This window comes from Sciurus carolinensis, chromosome X, assembly GCF_902686445.1.
Source record: "Sciurus carolinensis chromosome X, mSciCar1.2, whole genome shotgun sequence".
In the NCBI taxonomy this organism is placed as follows: domain Eukaryota; kingdom Metazoa; phylum Chordata; class Mammalia; order Rodentia; family Sciuridae; genus Sciurus; species Sciurus carolinensis.
In genome coordinates, this window is record NC_062232.1 from 57,005,378 (window position 1) to 57,029,615 (window position 24,238).

Below are 24,238 nucleotides of genomic sequence, written 5' to 3' on the forward strand. Positions count from 1 at the left end.
CTGCAGATCAAACTCAGGGCCTCACACATGCTAGGCAAGGGCTTGACCACCGAGTTACATCCCCAGTCCACATTTCACATTTACTGGTTATTCATCATTTTGTCCAAATTAAAGTTCTGTGATGGCAGAACTGTGTTAATGTCAAGAACAGTTTCTGGCACTTAGTAAGTACTTAATAACTGTCTGCTAAAAGAAGGCTGGAAGTGCCACATCATGACCACTTTCCCTTCTCTACCACCAACAAAACTACTGACAACTTACCAAGGCTTCCCAACTGCCTCACAAGGACATCCTCAGCAATAGTGATTCATCCTGGCACTCTGGTGAATATGCTGTGCAGGAAGGCTAGTATAAGTATCAGACAGAGCAACATGTGGTGGTCACACCTGTAAGTCCAGCAACCCTGGAGGTTGAAGCAGGAGGATCTCAAGTTCAAAGCCAGCCTGAGCAACTTCGTTAAGACTCAGCAACTTAGCAAGAACCTGTCTCAAAATAAAAATTATGAAAACAAGAACTGGGGATGAAGCTCACTGGTAAAGCGCCCCTGGGTTCAATTCCCAGTACCTAAAAAATAAATAAAAGTAACAGGCAGATCTTTATTTTGCTTTTGACTAATGAGAAAGTTTCTGGTTGCCCAGGAATCTGCATGGAAATTTCTATCATCAGATAAGTAGAATCTCAGAAGTTATTATAAAAATCTTTTAGTGTAAAAACTATTACCCTATGTAAATGTATGATTACACAAATGGTATGCTTCTTCATATACAGAGAAACAAGATGCATCCCATTTGTTTACAATAAAAATAAATTAAAAAAAGAAATCTTTTAGTGTGAGGACTGGGATGTAGATCAGTGGTAGAGTGCTTGTCTAGCATGTGTGAGGGCCTGGGTTCAATCCCCAGTGCTGCAAATAATAATAATAATAGATTCTTCTTCTGTCTGTCCTCACTTTCTCTATCCTCCTGGCTTTCCACTCTCTCTAGCGCGCGCCCTTTCTTTTCCTTTCTCTTTTCCTCTCCTTTTCTCTCTTACCCTGCAGGGAGACACTCTATTTGCTTAATAAATTCCCTTATGTGAAAAAAAAAAAATAATAATATTAATAATAATAATAATAATAATAATTACAGCAATGGCAACAATAACAACATTTTAGTGTGAAATAAAATCATTTCTGTCTCACATGGCCTCCTTATATGTGGATGGAATCTAAATTGAAGCACTGGGTAGAAGACACGGTCCTGACTTGGATTCTAATCTATTTCCTATCCCAATATAATCTCAAGCACTTTCCAATTCTCCTATCTGTAAAAATGGGAGAATGGGGAAAAAAAGGTTAGGTTCTGTATTCTCTAGTACAGCCTGAATATCTTAACATGTTTTAATTTAACGTAATAGAAAAATGTCAAGTAATTACCTAATGCCTATTTAAACCACCTTCCTTGTCCCCTTCCTACTAATTGGGCAAGCCCACCAAAATCACTGATCACTTACCAAAATGTCACAATAGTTTGATAACCATGTGCAGCATGGTGATTTGAGCCCCTCCCAATTCACTGGTCCCTCACTGGACCAGGAAAGGCTCAATGTATCTCTTCACCAGCATCAAGGTTTCTGACAGCATTAGGCATCATCTGTCTGACAGGGAAAAGAAACATACAACATGGAACCAGTCAAGTTTTGAGATCTAGATTTAATTATAACACCTTAGTCATCTCTATCCAGTCACACCATGGACTTCAGATTTCACTCTTGCTAAGTATTCACATTAGCATCACAATTATGTTCTTTATCTGGCAAAAGTTATTGCAAGGCCTATATTTTTTATTTAATAAAGGATTCTTGCTCCCATTTTAAGTGAGGTTAGTTAACTTGGGTGCAGAGTCACCAAGTGACTATATCAGGGTTTTAGAACTCAGATGTGAACTCTGATACTGACCTTCCTATTTTCCATCAATATCCCCATCTTTGAATAAGGGTTAAACTTTATCCCTTAGTAACCTTGCTACATATGGCAGTTTATGAACCTATGTTCTACACTGCTAACTAAACAGTCCCCAAAAGATGAACAAAACCTTCATCTAGTCATCAGATAGTATCTGGTTCATGCTATTAGGAAAGTTAACAAACTCTGAGTTCTGTCCCAAGTCCTGTTATTTACTAGTTCCATTCCCACCAGGATCTACCATAAGTGAAAAGTAAGACACAGCAATCTGAAACCAAGGAGCTAGGTGGAATCGTGGTTACTCCCCTAACCCCAAGACTCAATCACTGGAGAAACAAGGCTTTGAGGGGCAAAACTTCACAGAACAAGCCAAAGATACAAACTACCAACACTGCTGCTGCAAGGGTCTTTCTTTCTAAAAAGGTAGCCTATTACTTGTACATTTCCCAGTCCCTAGCTGCTTAGAACAAAATGCAACCCAGAAATCTGGCAGTTCAGTGGCCTAAAGCCTAGACTATTAATTTTTCTCATTAGATGCTGGTAGCACCAGTTAATCATGTCAGGTTTCCTCTTACTCTGCGAAATGCAGGCAATCCTCAACTCAAACCCCAGGAAGACCCAAGGAGCAGTTTCCTGGGGTTCATTTTTAACTGTTTCACTCATCACTCAATACTAGCTAAAAAGAATCTGTTCTCTAATCTACTAGTGACCAAGAGACCTAGAAAGTCAAATATTCATCTACAACATATTTTTATTTTTCATGGTTCTGTTTTATCATGACATGAGTACACCATAATTTATTTTACCAAATTCCTATTCATGAACAAGTTTTGCACTGTTTTGCTATGAACAGTATAAAGATGCCCATCTCTTAACCTTTTTGTTTGAAAGTACTGAGAATTGAACCTAGGGCCTCATGTATACTAGGTAAGCACCCTAATGCTGAGCTATATCCCCAGTTCTTTTTATTTTGAGACCAGGTGTTGCTAAATTACCCACACTGGCCTTGACTTTACAATCCTCCTGCCTCAGTCTCCAGAGTAGCGAGAATTATAGGCATGGATCACCACAACCAGGTCATCCCTAAATCTTTTTTTTGTGTGTGTGGTGGTGGTGCTGGGTGGTGCGCAAGGCAAGCACTCTACCAACTGAGCTATATCCCCAGCCCCCCTAAATCTTTTAGAATATCCTTATATGAATATTTAGGGGTATAGTCCTAGACATGAATACAAATCTTTATTACTAAGAGAACTACAAGGTGACTGAGACATGGTCTCTAACCTTGAGCTTAAATCAAGGGAGATAAACATTTACCATTATTGTGTACTTGATAATTTCAGTTCATGGTGCTTCCTAAATGAAACTGTGGCTATTGTTAACAGAAATGGTTAAAAAGAAAACTACTAAGAGCTGGTTCAATCCCCAGCATTGAAAATACTAAAATAAAAAAATACTGCCAGGTGTGGGGGCACACACCTGTAACCCAAGCAGCTCGGGAGACTGAGGCAAGAGGATCTGGAGTTCAAAGTCAGCCTCAGCAACTTCGAGAGGCACTAAGCAACTCAGTGTGATCCTGTCTCTAAATAAAATACAAAATAGGGCTGGGGATGTGGCTCAGTGGTTGGAGTGCCCCGAGTTCAATCCTTGGTACGCTAAATAAATAAATAAATAAAAATTAAAAATACTATTAGAAGTGTGAGTCTACATTGTGTACAACCATAGAAAGGAAAAGTTGTACCCCATTTGTGTACAATGAATCAAAATGTGTCTGTAAAAATAAAAAAATATTTTAATAAAAAATACTATTAGAAGCCCAAATTAAAAATCCACTCACTAGAATTCCAAAGTTATATTAAGGCTGAATATCATCTCACTGGACCTTTTTATGTGACTTGCTATTTCTTATTTATCAAGTTTTAAATGAAAGAACCAAATGGAAAAAGATCCTCCAAAAACCACTTGCCCCAAAGCCTAAGAAGCGATTGAAGTGCAGGGCAGTACTGCACATTGGGCTTGGCCTTCCATCTTTCCTTCCCCCTACTATTTCCAGTAAACAACAGTGAGATGCAGCCATTTTCTTTAAAAACAAAATGGTTCCTCTCCCTGGATCTCTCATTCCCAAATAGACCTACTGATACATAGTTAGCCTGTGATATTCTTCCCAACCTAGAAGATACAGGTAAAATTCAAAAGAAACTATTTTTTGGTGCTGTAATGCATTAGATACAGATGAGATTAAAATGGATGACAAGTATTTTAAAGACAAACAAAGATGAGTTGATGTGATAAAGCAAATATTATAAAATGCTCATTATAAATCTAGGTTGTGTGGGGCTGGAGTTGTGGCTCAATGGTAGAGTGCTTGCTTGGCATGTGTGAGGCCCTTGGTTCAAACCTCAGCACTGCATATAAATAAACAAAATAAAAATATCCACTGACAACTTAAAAACTATTGTTAAAAAAAGTTCTTTAAAAAAAATCTAGGTTGTGGGCACACAGGTTATCACTATAAGATTCTATCAACTTTTCTGTATGTATATTTGATATTTTTCTTTATAAAGTGCTGGGAAGCCAGGTGTGGTGGCACATGCCTGTAATCCGGGATACTTAGGAGGCTGAGGCAGGAGGACTACAAGTTCCAAACCAGCTTGGGCAATTTAGCAAGACCCTTTCTCAAAATAAAAAATAAAAAGGGCTGGGGATATAGCACAGTGGTTAAGTGCTCCTGGGTTAAAACCCCAGTACAGGGCTGGGGAGATAGCTCAGCTGGTAGAGTACTTGCCTCGCAAGCACAAGGCCCTGAGTTGGATCCCCAGTACCGCAAAAAAAAAAAAAAAAAAAAAAAAAAAACAGTACAAAAGCAAACCAACAATGAGAGGAGAAAAAAATCCAGCAAGGAAGCAGCTTGAAAATTAAGGATATAAAGTCTTTCCCTCCATTTCACTACTTGAATAAACCCATCTGATGTAATTAGCCTAACCAATGTTCCCTCCATTGTGGGTTTTTTTTTTTTTGCTCTTTGGTGCTGGGGGTTGACCCCAGAACCCTACTAAACACAAGCTCTACCACTGAGCTACAACCCCAGCTCTCACTGTGTGTGTGGATTTTTTTTTTTTTTTTTTTTTTTTGCAGGGGCTAGGGGTCGGGGGATTGAGGGGTTGCGGGTGGTTTTTGTGGTGCTGGGATGGAGACCAGGGCCTAGTTAGACAAATACTCTACCACTGGGCTATACCCCCAGGCCAGCATGTTTTTTTAATTCAGCTTTCTTGCATCTGAACTGGAGCTCTTTAACTTTCTAATGAAGTGAAATCAATCACAATGTGCTCAAAGGTAGATAACTAAGTTAATGCAAATGAGGTTTGGAGGCTAGAGAGGAGGGCTCTAGGCTCTTTGAAATTCTGGCTGGGTACCTAAATAAATCTGGGTAAGTGAATAGTCCATTAAAAATTAGGATCCTCTAAACAATGGGCAGGGATATAGCTGAAGGATACAGCACTTGCCTAGCATGCAGGAGACCCTGTTTACATACCGAGCAGCAGGTTTAAATAAATAAAAAGAAAAGAAAAAGAATCCTCTAAACATCTGCATCAGCCTACCTTTCTTTTCTGCCTTATCCCACACTAATTTCTTATTTTCCAAATTCTCATTGCAAAGAGCTGTGTAGGCAGGAAGTGGGCAAGGGAGAAGGCATCAAAGAATGCCATGCCCTTGTGCTTCAAGTTATGATATAATAAAAGGAATTTCTAGAGTTCCAGCTCAAAATTTTATGTTGAAGGGCACAACACAACTGATCAAACAGGACCCTGGAAGAGGCCATATAATCTCCCAGTTTAAAATATGTCCTAGTTGACCCATCTGTAATACAGGAAAGGCTTGTCACAAGCAAAAACAAATGAAGCCAATAAACGGGTTTCTGAAATGCTAAAAAGATTTCTGGTGAATGAAGTAGGGAAGGAACCATCACTGTTGGATGATGATCTAGAATAAGGTCAGTAAACTTTTCTGTATAGGCTTTTGTGGGGCCACAATATCTAACACAGCTCAACTCCCCTTGTCCTTGTGGTGCTCAAGCAGCCCCAGGTGAAATGTCAAGGAATGTGTTTTTCTAGAACTTTGCAAAAATAGGCAACCCATAGGTTGTAGAATTTGCTCACCCCTGATCTAAAATGTGGAATACTATGTAGGAATACTATTTGGAGAATGGCCTGGGAATGAAAAGAGGATGAGTGGGCTGGGGCTCAGTGGTAGAGTACTCATGTAGGAGGTGCTGGTTCGATCCTTAGCACAGGAAAAACTCAACTGAAATAAAATAAAGGGGATGTGCTACAAATAGGAACCATTTAGCAAACACTGGACCATGAGGATGAGGCTCTGAAATTCTCCCCCAGGTCCCACCAAGGAAGAAGTTGTCAGCAGTACCAACGGCAGCAACATCACATCTGCAGATACCAAGGACTGAAGTCCAAATATACCACTGCCTCATGAGAAAAGAAACAGCAAGTTTCTGACCACATACATTTTGAAGTAATAGCTGACAGTCAGAGCCTGCGGAGACCACTTTAGCAGGCACACAGTAAATGTTTGTTGATGACTCATTCATTTATTCATCCAATAAACATTTACTGAGGCCTACTAATGTGCCAGGCTGGGCTCTGACAATGAAGACACCATTCCTGCCCACAAGGAGCTCACAGTCTGTTAACATAGGAAGAGAGAGATAGGCGTATACACAGACAATTACAATACAATCTGATAAGTTCTAGAATACTTATCAGGTTGTATTATAATGGCCGATGTAAAATTTCTTTCCAGGGGTTGCTGCTCCAGGCTGCTGCTGGCTGTAACATGAAGAGAGGGGGAGAAACAAATGGTAGGAATAAAAAATTAAATGCTTTTCAGTCACTTCAAATATCCAGACTCTCCCTAGTCACTGATTATGGATAAATATAGGAACTAGATAGACAATGGCATGATAAAATGAGATTGCCATGCTTAAGATAAGCAGAGACCTTAAAAAGAAGGTCCTCAACCACCTCTTCTAAAAGATGAGCTCCCCTTCCTCTTCTGGTTTATACATCTCTCAACCTCCCCATACTACCACATACAAGCCTGGTTTAATATCTTCAGTTAGAAAATTGCTGAATGGTTAGGTACAGTGGCACACGCCTGTAATCCCAACTTACTTAGGAGGCTGAGGCAGAAGGATAACAAGTTGGAGGCCAGCCTCAGGGATTTAGTGAGATCCTGTCCCAAAATAAAAAGATAAAGGGCAAGGAATGTGGCTCTCAGTGATAGAGGGGCTCCTGGGTTCAATCCCCAGTAAGGGGGGAGAAAAAAGTTATAAGGGCTGGAGATGTGTCTCAGTTGTAGAGTGTTCCTGGGTTCAATTCCCAGAACCAGGGGGGAAATGGCTGGAAAACCGCATCTCACATCTAACTGGATTAACCCAGTATAACTAGCTAACAAAAATCAATTCAGTTCACTTGGCACCTCTAAATCCAATAATCCCCTCCCTTCACTGAAAAAATAAAAATTAGAATGTTATTAAATGCAAGACAGATAACATATGGCTAATGGAGTAGGAATAACAAGTTAGAAGGGTTTATTTAATAAACATAATTAAACAGATTCTGTAAAGCAGAAATAACAAAACCAGTTTCAGGAAAGCAGACCCTTGAGACCCTTCCCTCAAGATCTTTGAGACATATCTAACTCACTAACATTACAAACAAGAAAAATGAAAGAGGTAACACTCTTCCTGCTCCCTTTTTCAAAACTGGGTGACAGTAAGAGACTCCTTGAGGAGATTACCACTGTAAAAAAGTTATTTTGTTTAGATGGTTTTATACAAAGATAGGATGGAATTTTTCTGTGTCCCATACTGTTATTTTTTATTGTTGTTATTTGAGACAGTCTAGCTAAATTGAAGAGGTTGGTCTCGAACTTGTGATCTTCTGGCCTCAGCCTCCACAGTTGCTGGGATTATGGGTGTGCACCACCATGCACTGAAACTAATAAATATTTTAAATAAGATCAATCCCTGAATGTATGGGGACTACTGTTTTGTTTCTTGTCTAAGTTGATTTATTTTTAGGGACAAAATGTCTTCTCCCCACAACCACAGCCAGGGAGCACCACTTCTGTGCAGCACTCAAAAGTGATTTCCTTCTAAATAAAAAGAATTGGCTACCTTTTTAAAGGACAGACAAATATTATATCAAAATGGCTACCGAGAACCTGACATGTATTCCACAGAGCAGTTGTCTTTGGAATCACAAACATTTCTTCAGACTCAGTGCAACAAACACACCAGGAGTGTATTTGCAACAAATGTCATTTACAAATAGATTAACATTTAGGCCCAAATGGAGTAATACACAAAACGAAGTAAGACCTAATAACTGAGATCTGACTGGAGGCCCTGGATTCAATCTCCAGCACCAAAAATAATAATAATTAAGATTTGAAAGTCCAGCCTCACTGATAATCAGAGAAATGCATGATAAAACAAAGATATCATTCTTTTATATGTTAAGTTAGCAAAAATGAAAAAAATTTAAGTACCTAAATAACCTAAATAACTGGGTACAGAAACTGACATAATTTTTTGGATTACGGTAAATATTTATAATGTTCAAACCTTTTGACAAATAATTCTAATTCTGGAACTCTATTCTATATGAAATAACCCAAAATAGACAAGTAATAAAACCTAAGTGAAAAAACATCCATTATATAATTTACTGAAAATCTATAAAATACTTCCACACAACAGAATATCATGAAACTATTAAATGATAATTACAAAGAATGTTTAACATGGAACACAAAATGCCATATAAAATAGTACACATGATCAACTATATAGAAAAATGCAGAAAGAAATTAACAAATTAATTAACACTAGTTGTGGGTGGTAAAATTATAGACCTTCTTTCCCCACACTTGATGGCTGACCTCAGACAAAGCTGCAATTAATATTTATCTAATTTCTGGATTAAGGAAACTATTCAAACTTAACGAAAGAAAAACCACAAAACAAAAAACAGATTTGATCAATGATTTCATCTCAACTACAAATATAAAAGCAAAATTTAAAGGCAAAAAATAACCTGAAGTAGGTATTTATAACATATTACAGAAATCTGAGTAACAGTATTTATTTACAAAACACATTCTAACAGAAAATAAACACTAAACTTAAAACTCCAACAGATAAATCAGTGTAAAATATGAACTATCATCACATGAATGCAAATAAAACTTCTAAGAAATAATGGAAAAAGGAACCTAATCTCACCAATAACCCAAAAATGAAAAAATACTGGTTTTTATTCATAAAAATAAGTTTTTCAAAAAACAATTCTCAATGCTTTTGAGTAGAAATTGGTACAACCTTTTCAGGAAGAAAATTGGCAATATATATATTGAGTGCTAAAAATATTCATATCCTTTGATGTAGTAATTCCAATTCAATAGATGTATCCTAACCAAATAATTCAAATACTTGTATGTTCTGTCTTTAATTACAGAAGAGGCAATAATCTTTCCTTTACTATCACACATTTGGATCAATGCACCAACATACTAATCTTAAGACTTAAAAAAAAAATCTCTACTACAGAAAAGACTAGTTGTCTCAAAGCCTTAGACCAGACCACAAATCAGGCAAAAACAGGGAGGGTGTGTCCAGCCTGCTGCAGTCGGCCATTTTAGACCCTCTGCAGAAGGACAACAAAAAGTGTACATAAGGATAGCAACCCCAGGAGGCTCCAAATCAACAATTGTTTACTTTTTTATTTCCCAGATATGTAACACTGCACTATGCAGTAAGTCAAAAGCAGTAAATAGGCCTCCTTCCTTAATGGCTTAGATGAGTTTTATGATTTCAAAATAAAAAGTTTCCTTTAAATGTGCCCCTTTATTTTAGGGATTAAAGCATAATGTTTATGAGCACAGGATTCTGGAAAAATACTGCTTGTATTAAAATCCAGTCCACCATTCAACTGGCTGTAAAGTCTTGGACAAATTAATCCGGGACCCTCAAATTTCTCATTTGTAAAAAATGAATAAAGTACCGCTATTTCATAGGATTGTGGAGAGTACTAAATGAGTTAAAGCATATGTAAAAGCACGTAGGCCAACCAGTACCTTGCACTAGTAAATACTACAGACATTTAAGTATAATTATTATAAATAGGCCCAGAGAAGGAAAAGGACCAGCCTAAGGTCATGGATAGGATTATTGGAAAAGATTTCTCCTCACTTTTGAATCCTGGGCCCTCTGTATTACAATCTATAAGTGTTAATTATTGCTTTTAGCAATTAACAAAATACATCCTCACTGGCAGCACTCAGCCACAACAGTGCAGCTGCCTTAAAAAAAAAAAAAAAAAAGGAAAAAGAGAAATCAATTACCCACCACTCCCGCCTCCGACAAAATAGCGTTGGAAGTTCTACAGAAGAAAAAATAATTTAGAGAAAAGTGTGTAAGCCCAAGTCACCTTCACACTACCATAACCCAAAATTTCTCTCCCTGCCCGTTGGGAGTCCCTGGCAGCCATTTGCCCAAATCCCAGGTTTCAAGCAAAATTTAATAAACATTTGGAAACACACCAAAACCTCACCCCTACGTTCTCAAAGGGAGAAAAATCGGAAGTTTTCAGCCAACATAACAGTAGATCCTCATACTGCAATCACTGTGCTGTGCTACTCTGATGCGATGAAATAACGTATCTAGAAAGACGCATAGCGGCCCAAGATCCGAAAGCCTTTTAAATGTATTGCATGAAAGCGGCCGGTCTCTAGGTGCTGACCTTTTACGTATGTCCTACACACAGCCAGCTGCCGCAACCTTTTACAGTCATCCCCTCCACATTTTTAAATGCAAACATCGGTAGGCCAGCAAGAGGCTAAGATTCCGCGTTACTTCCTTGCGGATTTAGCCACAGCCTACAACTTCCAAATCAGGCTGATTCCTTCACCAACTAGAAAGGTAGATCTGCTTCTCTGCAGACCCTTCTGGCCCAAAATGGCCAAAGAAAACTTACCGACCCCCTCGCCATTTTGTAACCTTAATTACCCATACGCTGCGCGCCTCCCTCCCTCCCTACCCCCATTCTGTCGGAAATACGCATGCGCGCCGCTCGCTCCCGACAGTTGAACTCAACCGTCACCATGTTGTATGAAGTACGCATGCGCACCTTCACTCTCCCCTCCAACCGCTGGTGCAACTTTGATTTCTTCACTGAATACACGTCTTTCACTTTTCGACCCTCCACGCCCACCCCCACACAAGCCTTGCGCCTGCGTGCCTCTCTTCCCCGCCACTGGAGCCCCTTTGCTTCACATTAGGCCTTCTCAGGACTTGAGTGCCGCCACTCCGCGCCGCGCTTCCTCATCTAGCCTCTCAAATGCCGCGCACACAGCGCCTGTCCTCCCTATTCTCCCCACTCCAACTACCACCTCCGTCAAGCACACGCGCGCGCATGCACACTCACACACACAGGCCTAATGATATCTGGATGTGTTTCTCGCCATAGCTGTGCCCCAAGTGCCCAAAAAGAGTCATTACCAGCCTTCCCGAATACAGTTTGATGTGATAAACTAAAGGAAGTTGAATACCGGGAAAAGGCGTTACGGGTGATCACAGCATATCCCAGAACTAGATGTATCCGCCCCGACCCCAAGGGAGGAGCTAGAGTACCCTCGGATTCACATAATGTATTATAAGACCCGCCAACCTGAACAAAGTCAAGAAAGCTTTCATAAACAATCGGATGAGCCTAATCCTAAGGCCTCATCATTTGCATACACCTGCTCCAAATGAGGAGCCCCCCAAAAAAATTGTTTAAGCAGGGAGCATTAGGGAAAATACCGATGCTCAGGTGCCTCACCCTACCTAAAGGAAAGCCTGTATCCCTTTCACAATGGGAAGTAAATGCTCAACGTCCTTTTGTTGGTCTGAGGCCCGTACTGACCCTCATTTTCTCCTCCCGTCAACAGGGGGAATGCACAAATTAAGGATCTCCATGGCCCGAGTTCCCTCCGCTACCCACCACGTTACGTTCTTCCCCTATGTCGTTCCTTTACCTCCTGGCTGAATCGAGTCCATAGCGAGAATTCTTAGAGCCGGCCGTCCCAAGACAGTGTGGAGACAGCAAGAGATACCTGGGTGGCAGCAGCAGGCCTTAGAAGCAGTGGATATTGGGCAGAAAACCTGCCATGCCTCCAGCCGCAGAGTTGATGCCAGAAACCCACAGCTTCTCCAGCAGCTCCGCAGTGTGCTTCTGGCGCATGCGCAGCGAGTCTCCTCCACCCCACCCCCCGCACGCCGCCTGGAGTCCAACCTTTACCAATCCACCCCGGGCCTTGACCCATTACCAAGTACTTAGGTCCCTAGCCTATCCTGCTTCTTCAACGTTTCGGCTCCCCTAGTTGGCACCAGCTTCCACCACCTCAGCCCATTCTTCTTTCGTCAATCCCTTTCCCATTCTTAACCCACCATTCCATTGCGAAGTCTGACTACCTTTATTCTGTCTGTTATTATCCTTGGTGATCTAAACTCCAATTCTTGGGCCTTCCGTGTCTGCAGCCCTACTGGGCCTTTACTCCCCCACCCCTGCTGTTTCTGATATTTCAAATTGTAAAAGGGAAGGGAGAAGAAAAAAGAAAAAACAAATAAACAAACTTGGAAAAACCGTTGTTTAAAAAAAAAAAAAAAAGTCTGCTGGGCACAGTGACTCATGCCTGTAATCCCAGCTATTCAGGAGGCTAAGGCAAGAGAATCAAAAATTCAAGGTCCCCCTCGGCAATTTTTTTTAACAAGACTTTGTCCCGGGCCTGGGGAGATAGCTCAGTCGGTAGAGTGCTTGCCTTGTAAGCACAAGGCCCTGGGTTCGATCCCCAGCACCAAAAAAAAAAAAAGACTTTGTCTCAAAATTAAAAATTAAAATTAAAAAAAGGACTGTGGCTGTGGCTCAATGGTAGAGCACCTCTGGTTTCAATCTCCAGTGCAGAAAGAAAAGAAAAAGGGTATATCAGTCATAAAGCACTGGCCTAGCATACACTCCCTAGCACTGCAAATAGAAAAACAAAGAAGACAAAAGATAACTACAACTGATGTTTTAGTGTTAATTTTTTTTTTCTTTATAGATTTTGTGGTGCTGGGGATCTGATTCAGGACCTTGGGCATGCCAAGAACAAGCTGTACCACTGAGTCACAGCCCTGGCCCTAATATTTTTTTTATCTATGTAAATGTACATCATGTCCATAAATCCTTATATAATGTATAAACAATTTGGAAAACAACAAAGAAGAAATCTGTCTAAATATTTCTGGCTTTGTAATTTATTTCCCAAGTAATAACCTTTTTAAAAAATATTGAGGGGCTGGGGAAATAGCTTAGTTGGTAGAGTGCTTGCTTTGTAAGCACAAGGCCCTGGGTTTGATCCCCAGCACCCCAAAAAAAATATATATATATTGAATGCTTCAATATTGTTCTGTTGTATAAATTAAATGGTAGTGATAATGTTGAAAACTAAAATGGACTAAGCATGCCTGTAATTCCAGCTACTTGGGAGACTAAGGTAGGAGGATCACAAATTCAAGACCAGCCTTAGCAATTCAGGGAGACCCTGTTCCAGATTTTAAAAGCGAGGTGCTGATGATTAGCTCAGTGGTAGAGGGTCCCTAGGTTAAATCCCCAGTACCAAAAAAAAGGGGGGGGGATTGTGAGAGTTCGCACTGTAGCATTGTGGCATTTTACACATTATTTTTTTCTATCTTATGTATCTCTTATCTTTACAGACACACATTTTGTTTTTTAAAACAACAATGACAAAAAAGGGGAAAAAATGAGATCTGGGACCCAAGCTGATGGCACACGCCTGTAATCCTTGTAATTCAGGAGGCTAAGGCAGGAGGATCACAAGTTTGAGGCCAGCCTCAGCAATTCAGGGAAACCATGTGTCAAACTGGGAAAAAGAAAGAAAAAAAAAAAAAAAAAGTAAAGGTCTGGGGTATGTAGCTCAGTGATAAAGCACCACTAGATTCAATCCCCAGTACCCTCTCCCCGGCCAAAAAAATAAGATCTGGGGATGTAGATCAGAGTGGTAGAGTAGTGCCTGATATGTGGGAGACTTTGAATATTCTCTCTCTCTCTCTCTCTCTCTCTGTCTGTCTCACACTCACACACACGCCTCCCCTGCACAAAAAAAATTAGGAAAAATAGTAGTTTTTACTGTAATGTTATAATTTTTTCCTTTATTGGATTGATTTCTCACAGATTTTTTTATCCTGTGTCTACAGAGCATATATAAAAACTGATTATCTACTAGACCACAAAGAAAGCTTTTCTTTTTGGGGGGTGATGGTGGTGCTGGGATAGTGAACCCAGGGCTTGCGCATGCGCCATACCACTTAACTGTCCTCAGACCGCGGAAGCCTCCTAGTTATGAGAAATTCTACAGGCCACATTGTCTTAAGAGGAAACGATTCAGACTCATACTTAGAGATTCAAAAGTTCAAAGTAAAAGTGAGCCGGGCGTGTTGGTGCACACCTGTAATCCCAGCGACTGGGGAAACGAGGCAGGAGGATGGCGAGTTCAAACCCAGCCTCAGCAATTTAGTGAGGCCCTAAGCAACCCAGCGAATCTCTCTAATAAAATATTAAAAAGGGCTGGGGATGTGGTTCAGTGTTTAAGCGCCTCTGGGTACAATCCCTGGTTAAAAACAAAAAAACAAAAAAAACCCGAAAACAACATTTAATAGTACAATTCTGGCTTCTTGAGTAGGAGGAAAGTTAGATGGGAAGGGCGGCTAGAACACCTGTGAATGAGGCCGCGCGCAAACCTCATGTGACGTCACAGAGGTCCCTGTAGGAAAAGAGCCATTTCCATCTTAGCCATCCTAAGGGGAGTTGCCTCTGGGCCTCCGTGGCACCGGTGGGTGGGCCGGCTCACCAGAAGATCTCACCGTGGCCATGAGCGGTAAAGAATGCTTCAAGTGTGGACACTCTGGCCACTGGGCCCGGGAGTGCCCTAAAGGAGGAGCTCGAGGGCGAGGACCTAGAGGCCGTGGCAGAGGTCCTCAGTGCAGTTCCACCACCCAATCTGACATCTGTTACCGCTGCGGTGAGACTGGTCATCATGTCAAGAATTGTGACCTTCATCAGAACATCTGCTACAACTGCGGGAGAAGTGGCCACATCGCCAAAGACTGTGTAGAGCCTAAACGAGACAGAGAGCAGTCCTGTTATACCTGCGGCAGACCAGGCCATTTAGCCCGTGATTGTGACCATCAGGAAGAGCAGAAATGCTACTCTTGCGGTGAATTTGGGCACATTCAGAAAGACTGTACCCAAGTCAAGTGCTACCGATGTGGCGAGACTGGCCATGTGGCAGTGAACTGTAGTAAGGCAAGCGAAGTGAACTGCTACCGCTGTGGCGAATCTGGACATCTAGCCAGGGAATGCCCCATTGAGGCTACTGCTTAGATCACTCCCCTACCCCCCTCTTCTTGGCTGATTAGTTGTATTTTCGCTAAAATCCCTTCATGGACCAAAAGGTTAATAGATGGAAGCTACTCTTAGGCCGGCAAACTTTATTTACCACGTTAATGGAGGAAAGGGCTGGGGGGAAAAAGTCAAAAAAAGTTATTGTAATTAATGTGCTGTTTCTGTGCCACCCAGGAATCCAGATGTTGACTAATCATTCTGAGCACTAGGCAATTTCTTGGTTCTTTGGGTGTATTTTGATTTTACATAATTAGGAGTTAGCAGTGAACAAAACAGAACAAGTATGAACACAGTCCTTGACTCTTATTAACATAGGAACAGATAAAATATGTAGTGTGTCCAGTGGAGGTAGATTTCCATACAGAAAAAGAACATCAAGTAAAAGGATTAAAAGCCTGTATATGTGGAGGGGGGAAGACAATGTAGTTCTCTTTTAGATTCACAAGGCCACCCTGAGAAGATAACATTTTCTCAGAGATCCATGGAGCAAATAAAGCTGATTTTGGAAATGTCTGTGACCTTGTCGATTTTATTATGTTGATGGCTTTAAATTATTTGACCTCATTAGCTTTTAAATAAAATACACAGAGTTTAATGAAAATAAATGAGAAAAAGATGTATGTGTAGCTTTGAGAAAGAGAAGTAATCAGAAAACAACAAAAAGCAAAGAGTGGGCATACAGTTACTGATGGCAAAGTTTAGACATATTTTTAAAATATCTAAGAAAACAAGTGTCATTAAAACTAAACATAGCTTGAGGTTTCAGTAATTTCAAAATACTTTTCACAGTAATGAAATTTATAGTTAAGAGTTTCTGAAAAATATCTATTTTCACATCTATAAAAATGTTGAGTTATGGGGTAGGTGTGTAGCTTAGTGGTAGAGCACTTGGCTAGCATAGGCAAGGACCTGGTTTTGATTGGGGCAAGGTGGGGGTTGGGGGTGGAGTTAATTATTGTATTAGGAGAAAATAGAATGGGAAATGGTTTAGAAAATAACAATAATGGCAATACTACATATCAAACCTGGGATATGATAGAGTTTACAGCAGAAAGACTAGCATAAGAGGTACAATTTTTGGCCTATAAACTCAAATGATCCAAAAATGTAACTTTTATGACTGAAACCACATTCTGTTATGAACCTTCATAAGAGTTGCGATATAATCCTTCATTCCCATTTGAGAGACCCTTTCATTTCAGCTGAGTTCCTTCCCTCTTCTGTGATTCTCTTGGGCTCCTAGAAATTGATTTCATCACTCTGTGCTGTCTCAACAAGATAAACTCAAACACAGTTCCAGCCCCTAAATAGGACAATCACAGTCGAATCTGCCAAAACACAACATGAAACTCCTACATCAGACTGTGCCAAACAAATTCCTTGATCTCATCTCAATCTTTGACTCTATTTAGTATTTAGAGAAGAAGAACACAGAATTCTGTCCCTATCCCCACCCCACACCCATCAGTGCTGAGGGATCAAACCCAAGACCTCACACGTGCTAAACACAACTTTACCAGTAAGTTAGTCCAGGATTCTGAACTTGAACCCCTCAAAACCATCTAGAATTTCATTTCCCACGTGTCAGGAGTTTGGTGCACAGTTGGAGTGGGAAAAGAAACTGGGTCCCTCTATTAAGGAAACATTCAATATTTAATTCTTCTCTATTTCTTCTTCCAGGAAATCTTTCTAGTTCCAGGGAAAGGGAAGCCTTATTTTGACTCATGAGTATCCCTACACCAGAAGACATAAAATGGCAGCCCTCTCACTGAATCAGGTTCACAAATGAGTTTAGTTTGACCTATACATTGTTAAACAATATTTGTGAATTAAAGATGTAACATTTAAAAAGTGGAACACTTCACAAACACATATTTATTTTTATGCTCTCTGGAACAAAAGCAAGGATCAGGAAGCAACAAGCACATATTCCTGTGGGAATACTTTCAACTGCAGGTGAAGAATTGTCTCCCTAAGACAAGTAAATGGTTACTCCCTTAATCCCAGCCCCCACTGCTCCTGGGGTCTTGCAAAAGTCTCAGTTATTCTTTACTCATTTACTTTACTTGTCAAGCCCCTAAAGCCATTTGAGTCTATAACTCCTGCTGATACTAGGAGCTGTTATATATAATTCTCATATTAATAAATGTGATCATGGACTGGGGTTATGTCTCAGTGGTAGAGTGCTTGCCTAGTTTGCATGAGGCCCTGGGTTCAATCCCAGCACTGAAAAAAAGAAAAAAGATACAAGCAGAAAAGCACATATCAATAAAAACTAAAAAGACATTTTGTGAAATTGAAGCTTCTTCCTGATTTAAAAACAAAGTAACAAAACATCTATTAAAAAATGACTTAAAATGGGCTGGGCATAGTGGCACATACCTGTAATTCCAACTATTAAGGGATTGAGGCAGGAGGATGGCAAATTCAAGGTTAGCCTAGGCAACTTGTCTCAAAAATAGAAATTACTGGGAGTATAGCTCACTGGGAGAGCATACCTGGACTCAATCCCCAGTATTGCAGATAACAACAATAATAAAATTAAATTTAAAAACAAAGATAAAAACGACTGGGATGTAGCTCAGTGGTAGAGTACTTACCTAGTATGTCTCTGGGTTCACTTCCCAGTACTGATGGGGGAAAAAACAAACAAACAAAAAAAAAAAACAACCACCTTAGAATAGGGCTAATAGGGTTTTTGCTTCCAAGATGAAACAGGCCGCGCATGGTGGCACATGCCTGTAATCCCAGCAGCTTGGTAGGCTCAGGCAGAAAGATCATGAGTTCAAAGCCAGCCTCGGCAACAAGAGGCACTAAGCAACTCAGTGAGACCCTGTCTGTAATAAAATTAAAAAAAAGGGCTGGGGATGTGACTCAGTGGTTGAATGCCCCTGGGTTCAACCCTTGGTACCACAAAAAAAAAAAAAAAAAGAGGATGAAACAGATGCACCCTCTTCCCACTAAGTACACTAATTACTACTAAAAACTCTCTCTCTCTCTCCATATATATATATATATAAAATATTATACATATGTGTATATAATATGTTATTATATGTAACATATATAATAAGACTATAATACTGAAGAGTGGTGGGAAGAAGACAGATGGGCTAGGGACCTCTGGGCCAAAGAAACCACATAGTAGTAAATTCCCCAGGTTTTCTTTTTGCCTCATATATTGCAGACTTCAAGCTAAAGAAGGCAGTAACCCAGAAACTTCAATAGGCACAGACATTAAAAAAAAAAAAAAAAAAAAGCTTTTGGTACCAGGGCTTGATCCTAGGGATGCTTATATCACTGAGCTACATCCCCAGCCCTTTGTATTTTTTTTTTTTTAGAGACAGGGTCTCACTAAGTTGCTGAGCCTGGCTTTAAACTTGAAATTCTCCTGCCTCAGCCTCCAGAGTCACTGGGATTATAGGGATGTGCCAGTGCATGCAGTCTGTCTCTCATTTTTTACTTTTATACTTATTTATTTGGTTGTAGAGAAATTCTTAATTTATCTGCAGTCAAATATATTGTTTTGTACTATTGTTATTATTTGGTCATAATTTCTACCTTTTAAGTCATTTTGAAAACAATTCATTTCCTAGTGTTTGTTTATTTATTTATTTAGGTGCTGGGGATTGAACTCAGGGTCTCTGTCTTCCATATGCTATGGTAAGTACCACTGAGCTACATGCAAAGGCCCCTTATATTTTAATCGTTTCATTTTATATGTATATCTGTAACCCTATGGAGGCTATTTTGGCAAATTTTTTTAATTTTTTTTTTTTTTTAGTTGTAGATGGACACAATACCTTTATTTTATTTATTATTTATTTATTTATTTCTATGTGGTGCTGAGGATTAAACCCAGTGCCTCACACATGCTAGGCAAGCACTCTACCACTGAGCTACAGCCCCAGCCCGCTGGGGAAAAGTTTGAGGTTGGGATCTAACTTTACTTTTCTGCCATGTTTTACTACTTTTTCCAACATCATTGATTGAATCATTCTTCATTCACTTACAATGATCCCCTTTTCCTATAATAAGTTGCAGCATTTGACAGGACAACTTGATGGCAAGGGACAGAACTTCAACTCATTCCATAGTACTAATATATATATATGATTTTATATTTATATAAATACACACACATATACATTATTTAACAATATGTACAATCAGGTAAGGCAGGAATAAAGGTTTAAGGGACAATTTGAATTAAGACCTAAAAGCAATCAGGACCCTATCCAAACTTTATCTCTGCTTCCCTTAGCTTATCAGTTTCACAGCTGCCAAACAATGGCAAGATTTTCTCACTCTCTAAAGGCTGGCACTCTCAAAGGTTTGTTGACCACAAACCTGGTTAGGGATGAAGTTAGAGACTGGGGATGTGACTCAGGGGTAGAGTGCTCAGGTGGGAGGCTCCAGGCCCTGGCTTTAATCCCCAGTAGTGCAAAAATGAAAAAAATAAAATACCAGAAGATAGTGAGTGGTTTTCAAAATGACACTGAAAGCAGAAACTATGACATAATAACAATAAAAATATTTACTGTATAAAATTAATATTATTAATTTATTTATTTGGAGATACCGTACTGAGGATTGAACTCAATGGTGCTCTGTCACTGGTTACATCCCCAGCCCTTTTTGTTTTTCTTTTTTTTTTTTTATTTTGAGGCAGCATCTTGCTAGGTGACTCAAGTTGACCTTGTACTTGCAATCCTTCTGCCTCCATCTCCCAGTTGCAGAGGTTACAGAGGTATGTGACTGTGCTAGGCTAAAATTAAGAATTTCTGAGCCGGGTGTGGTGGTGAATGCCTGTAATCCCAGCGGCTCCAGAGGCTGAGGCAGGAGGATCCTCAGTTCAAAGCCAGCCAGCAATTTAGCAAGGCCCTAAGCAACTCAGTGAGACCCTGTCCCTAAGTAAAATACAAAAAAGAACTGGGGAAGTGGCTTAGTGGTTAAGTGCCCCTGGGTTCAATCCCTGGTACCCAAAAAATAGAATTTCTTTATACACTGGGTACAGTTGTGTACACCTGTATTCCCAATAACTCACTCAGGAGGCTGAGACAGGAGGATTGCAAGTTCCAGGCCAGCCTCAGAGACTTAGCAAGACCCTTAGCAACTTAGCAAGACCCTGTCTCAATATAAAATAAAATAAAGAGGGGTGGGTGCTTGGGATGTAGCTCAGTGGTAACATGCCTCTGGTTCAATCTCCAGTCCTACCAAAAAAGTTGCACATGGTGGTGCATGCCTGTAATCCCAGTGACTCAGGAGGCTGAAGCAGGAGAATCTCGAATTCAAAGGCAGCCTCAGTGATTTAGTGAGGCCCTAAGCAATTTAGAGAGACCCTGTCTCAAAAAATAAAAAGACTGGGGACGTGACTCAGTGGTTAAGTGCTCCTAGGTTCAATCCCCAGTACCAAGAAAACAAAACAAAACAAAACAAACAAACAACAACAAAAAAAAAAAAGAAAAAACTACCAGAAAGAAAAAACTATGAAAGTAAGACGACAAAAATTAAAACAGGGGGCCAGAGTTGTGGCTCAGTGGTACAGTATTTGCCTGGTGTGTGTGAGGCCCTGGGTTGGAATCTCTGCACCACATATAAGTAAATAAATAAAATAAAAAAGATCCATTGACAACCAAAAAAAAATTGAAAAAATTAAAACGGGAAATTAGAATTGATTTTCAAAACAATTAATTCAATGATTTAGTGTTCTGTGCACTTCTGCAGGCTACAGGGGTGTGCTCTGCAGACATAGGACTGAGTTGGGGCATTTTGCAGGTATAAATCCTGTCAGGACACCAGGTGGGCAGAAGTGCATGAGAGAAGGGAACTGGGAGTGGGGCAGTAAGAAGGGGCCCACAGGGAGGGTTTGTTCATGTTTGAGAGGACAGCTCGCTTTGAAATTTAATGGCTATTTGTTTATGTTTTTGGTACTGGGGATTGGACCCAAGGGACTTACATACTGAGGTACATCCTCAGTCCTTTTTATTTTTTATATTGAGACAGGGTCTATTTAAATTGTTGTACATCTCTCTAAATTGCTAAGGCCTCAAACTTGTAATCTTCCTGCCTCAGCCTGCCTAATCATAGTCTTATGCAACCGTGCCCAGCTAATAGTTGTTTTTTGATGGTAGATCATAGTTGCAAAGGTGTCTCTTCCTATGTATGCCCTTATTCAAGGACTGTCTGCAGAGCTCCAGAAGCTTCAGAATGTAAACAAGGAACCCCCAATTTCAAGATCTGAAGCATCTGTTGCTTCCCCACCTGCAATCCCTCTGTTCTTTGCAAATTCAGCCTCCCCTGCCTGCAGGTGCTGAAAAGTACAACCAGTGAAACAGGCTCCCCATAACCAGAAGACAGGGTGCTGGGTCCCCACGTAGGGAACCTAGGTTTAGACACTCTCCCACAGGTCTCAGCATGTGGAAAGGCCTTGGAGGAGCTCCATAGGGTTCTCTTCTCAGACTGAGTCCAGCTGCAAGGGCATGTCTGCACACCAGAGACATCTGGTGGCACAGGGACAGGTGGTGTATTTAAGTTATCCCAGTCACTCAGGAAGCTGAGGCAGGAGGATCACAAGTTCCAGTTCAGCCCGGGCAACTTAGCAAGACCATGCCTCAAAATAAAAAATAAAGGGCTGGGGAGAGCACTCTGCGCGTCTGCTCTTCTGCTCTTCGTTTTGTCTTACTTCCCGCGCCGCCACCATGAGGGAGATCGTGCACCTGCAGGCCGGGCAGTGAGGCAACCAGATCGGCGCCAAGTTCTGGGAGGTGATCAGCGACGAGCATGGCATCGATCCTACCGGCACGTACCACGGGGACAGCGATCTGCAGTTGGAGCGCATCAAGGTGTACTACAACGAGGCCACCGGTGGCAAGTACGTGCCCAGCGCTGTGCTCGTGGACCTGGAGCCTGGCACCATGGACTCGGTGCACTTGGGCCCCTTTGGGCAGATCTTCAGACCAGACAACTTCGTTTTCGGTCAGAGTGGTGCTGGGAACAACTGGGCCAAGGGGCACTACACAGAAGGCGCGGAGCTGGTCCACTCTGTGCTGGATGTTGTGAGGAAGGAGGCAGAGAGCTGTGACTGCCTGCAGGGTTTCCAGCTGACCCACTCCCTGGGTGGGGGGACTGGGTCTGGGATGGGGACCCTCCTCATCAGCAAGATCCGGGAAGAGTACCCAGACAGGATTATGAACACGTTCAGTGTGGTGCCCTCCCCCAAAGTGTCGGACACAGTGGTCGAGCCCTACAATGCCACTCTCTCAGTCCACCAGCTTGTAGAAAACACAGACGAAACCTATTGTATTGATAATGAAGCCCTCTATGACATTTGCTTCAGAACCCTAAAGCTGACCACACCTACCTATGGTGACCTTAACCACCTGGTGTCTGCCACCATGTGTGGGGTCACCACCTGCCTGCGCTTCCCAGGCCAGCTCAATGCTGACCTTAGGAAGCTGGCTGTGAACATGGTGCCCTTCCCCCGCCTGCACTTTTTCATGCCCAGCTTCGCCCCCCTGACCAGCAGAGACAACCAGCAGTATCGGGCCCTGACGGTACCCGAGCTCACCCAGCAGATGTTTGATGCCAAGAACATGATGGCCGCCTGTGACCTCCACCATGGCCGCTACCTAACGGTGGCTGCTGTGTTCAGGGGCCGCATGTCCATGAAGGAGGTAGATGAACAGATGCTTAATGTCCAGAACAAGAACAGCAGCTACTTTGTCGAGTGGATCCCCAACAATGTGAAAACAGCTGTCTGTGACATTCCACCCCGGGGGCTAAAAATGTCTGCCACCTTCATTGGCAACAGCACAGCCATCCAGGAGCTGTTCAAGTGCATCTCGGAGCAGTTCACTGCCATGTTCCGGCGCAAGGCTTTCCTGCACTGGTAAACCGGTGAGGGCATGGAGGAGATGGAGTTCACTGAAGCCAAGAGCAATATGAACGACCTGGTGTCTGAGTACCAGCAGTACCAGGACGCCACAGTGGAGGAGGAGGGCGAGTTTGAGGAGGAGGCTGAGGAGGAGGTGGCCTAGAGTTGTCTGTCTGTGAAGCGTGGAAGCAGTGTGAACTCTTTATTCATTCAGCTGTTCTGCAGGCCATATCTCACTGTGCACTTGCTGTCTTCTGTCTAACGTCACATGCTGTACAGACACCACCATTAAAGCATTTTCAGTGTGAAAAAAAAAAAAAAAAAAGGACTGAGGATATAGCTCAGTAGGTAGAGTGCTAGCCTTGCATGCACAGGCCTGGCTTCATTCCCCAGCACCACCTAAAAATTAAAAAATAAATAAATAAATAAATAAATAATAAATAAAAGGGGCTGCCATGTAGATCAGTGGTAGAAAGCTTGCCTAGCAAGTGCTAGGCCCTGGATTCAATCCCCAGCACTACAAGGAAAAAAAAAATCTGCCCTAAATTCAGAAAGGGGTTTGAGGGTGGGGACCAGAGATAAGCACGTGGGACCTAACCTCTGCTGCTCTTCCTGCCCCTCAGGGGCCCAAGTCCAGGAAAACCTAAGGCCTGCATTCCTAGGACTGTGGACACCTGCTGCCAGTGCTGAAGATGTACAGCTCCTGCTGGGTCCTAAAACAACCTGGCTTGAGGTGGGCCTCTCTCTTCCTCTCTCTCCCCTGCCTTGACCCCAGGTGGGGTTGGAGCCCCTGTAGGGCCCAAGGGACCTAGACAAGCCTTCCTGAGGCCCAGAGGAGGCCACAGGGTAGTAGAAAGAAAAGTAGGTGGGATTGAGTGGCACCCATGGCCCTTCTGGAGTTTT

At 41.6% G+C, this 24,238-nt stretch overlaps 1 protein-coding gene, 1 long non-coding RNA gene and 1 pseudogene across 13 annotated transcripts in view; 2 read left to right on the forward strand and 1 right to left on the reverse strand.

Annotated features, from left to right (window-relative positions):
* Positions 1–12,212, reverse strand: part of LOC124971839 (uncharacterized) — an 86,423-nt gene extending 74,211 nt beyond the window's left edge. For 10 of the 12 annotated variants that reach the window (XR_007106381.1, XR_007106379.1, XR_007106382.1 and 7 more), the window contains exons 1-3: positions 12,035–12,212; positions 1,492–1,635; positions 262–482 (exon numbers count right to left, since the gene is read on the reverse strand). This is a non-coding gene — a long non-coding RNA (uncharacterized LOC124971839). The remainder of the gene's footprint in view (positions 1–261; positions 483–1,491; positions 1,636–12,034) is intronic. The other 2 variants (XR_007106383.1, XR_007106387.1) reach the window with 2 other exon arrangements.
* Positions 12,213–14,925: 2,713 nt separating this feature from the next.
* On the forward strand, positions 14,926–15,438 carry Zcchc13 (zinc finger CCHC-type containing 13). Its single transcript, XM_047536965.1, has one exon. The coding sequence runs from the start codon at positions 14,926–14,928 to the stop codon at positions 15,436–15,438; it is 513 nt and encodes a 170-aa protein (XP_047392921.1).
* Positions 15,439–22,160: 6,722 nt separating this feature from the next.
* LOC124971843 (tubulin beta-4B chain-like) lies at positions 22,161–23,498 on the forward strand (annotated as a pseudogene).
* Positions 23,499–24,238: the final 740 nt, after the last annotated feature.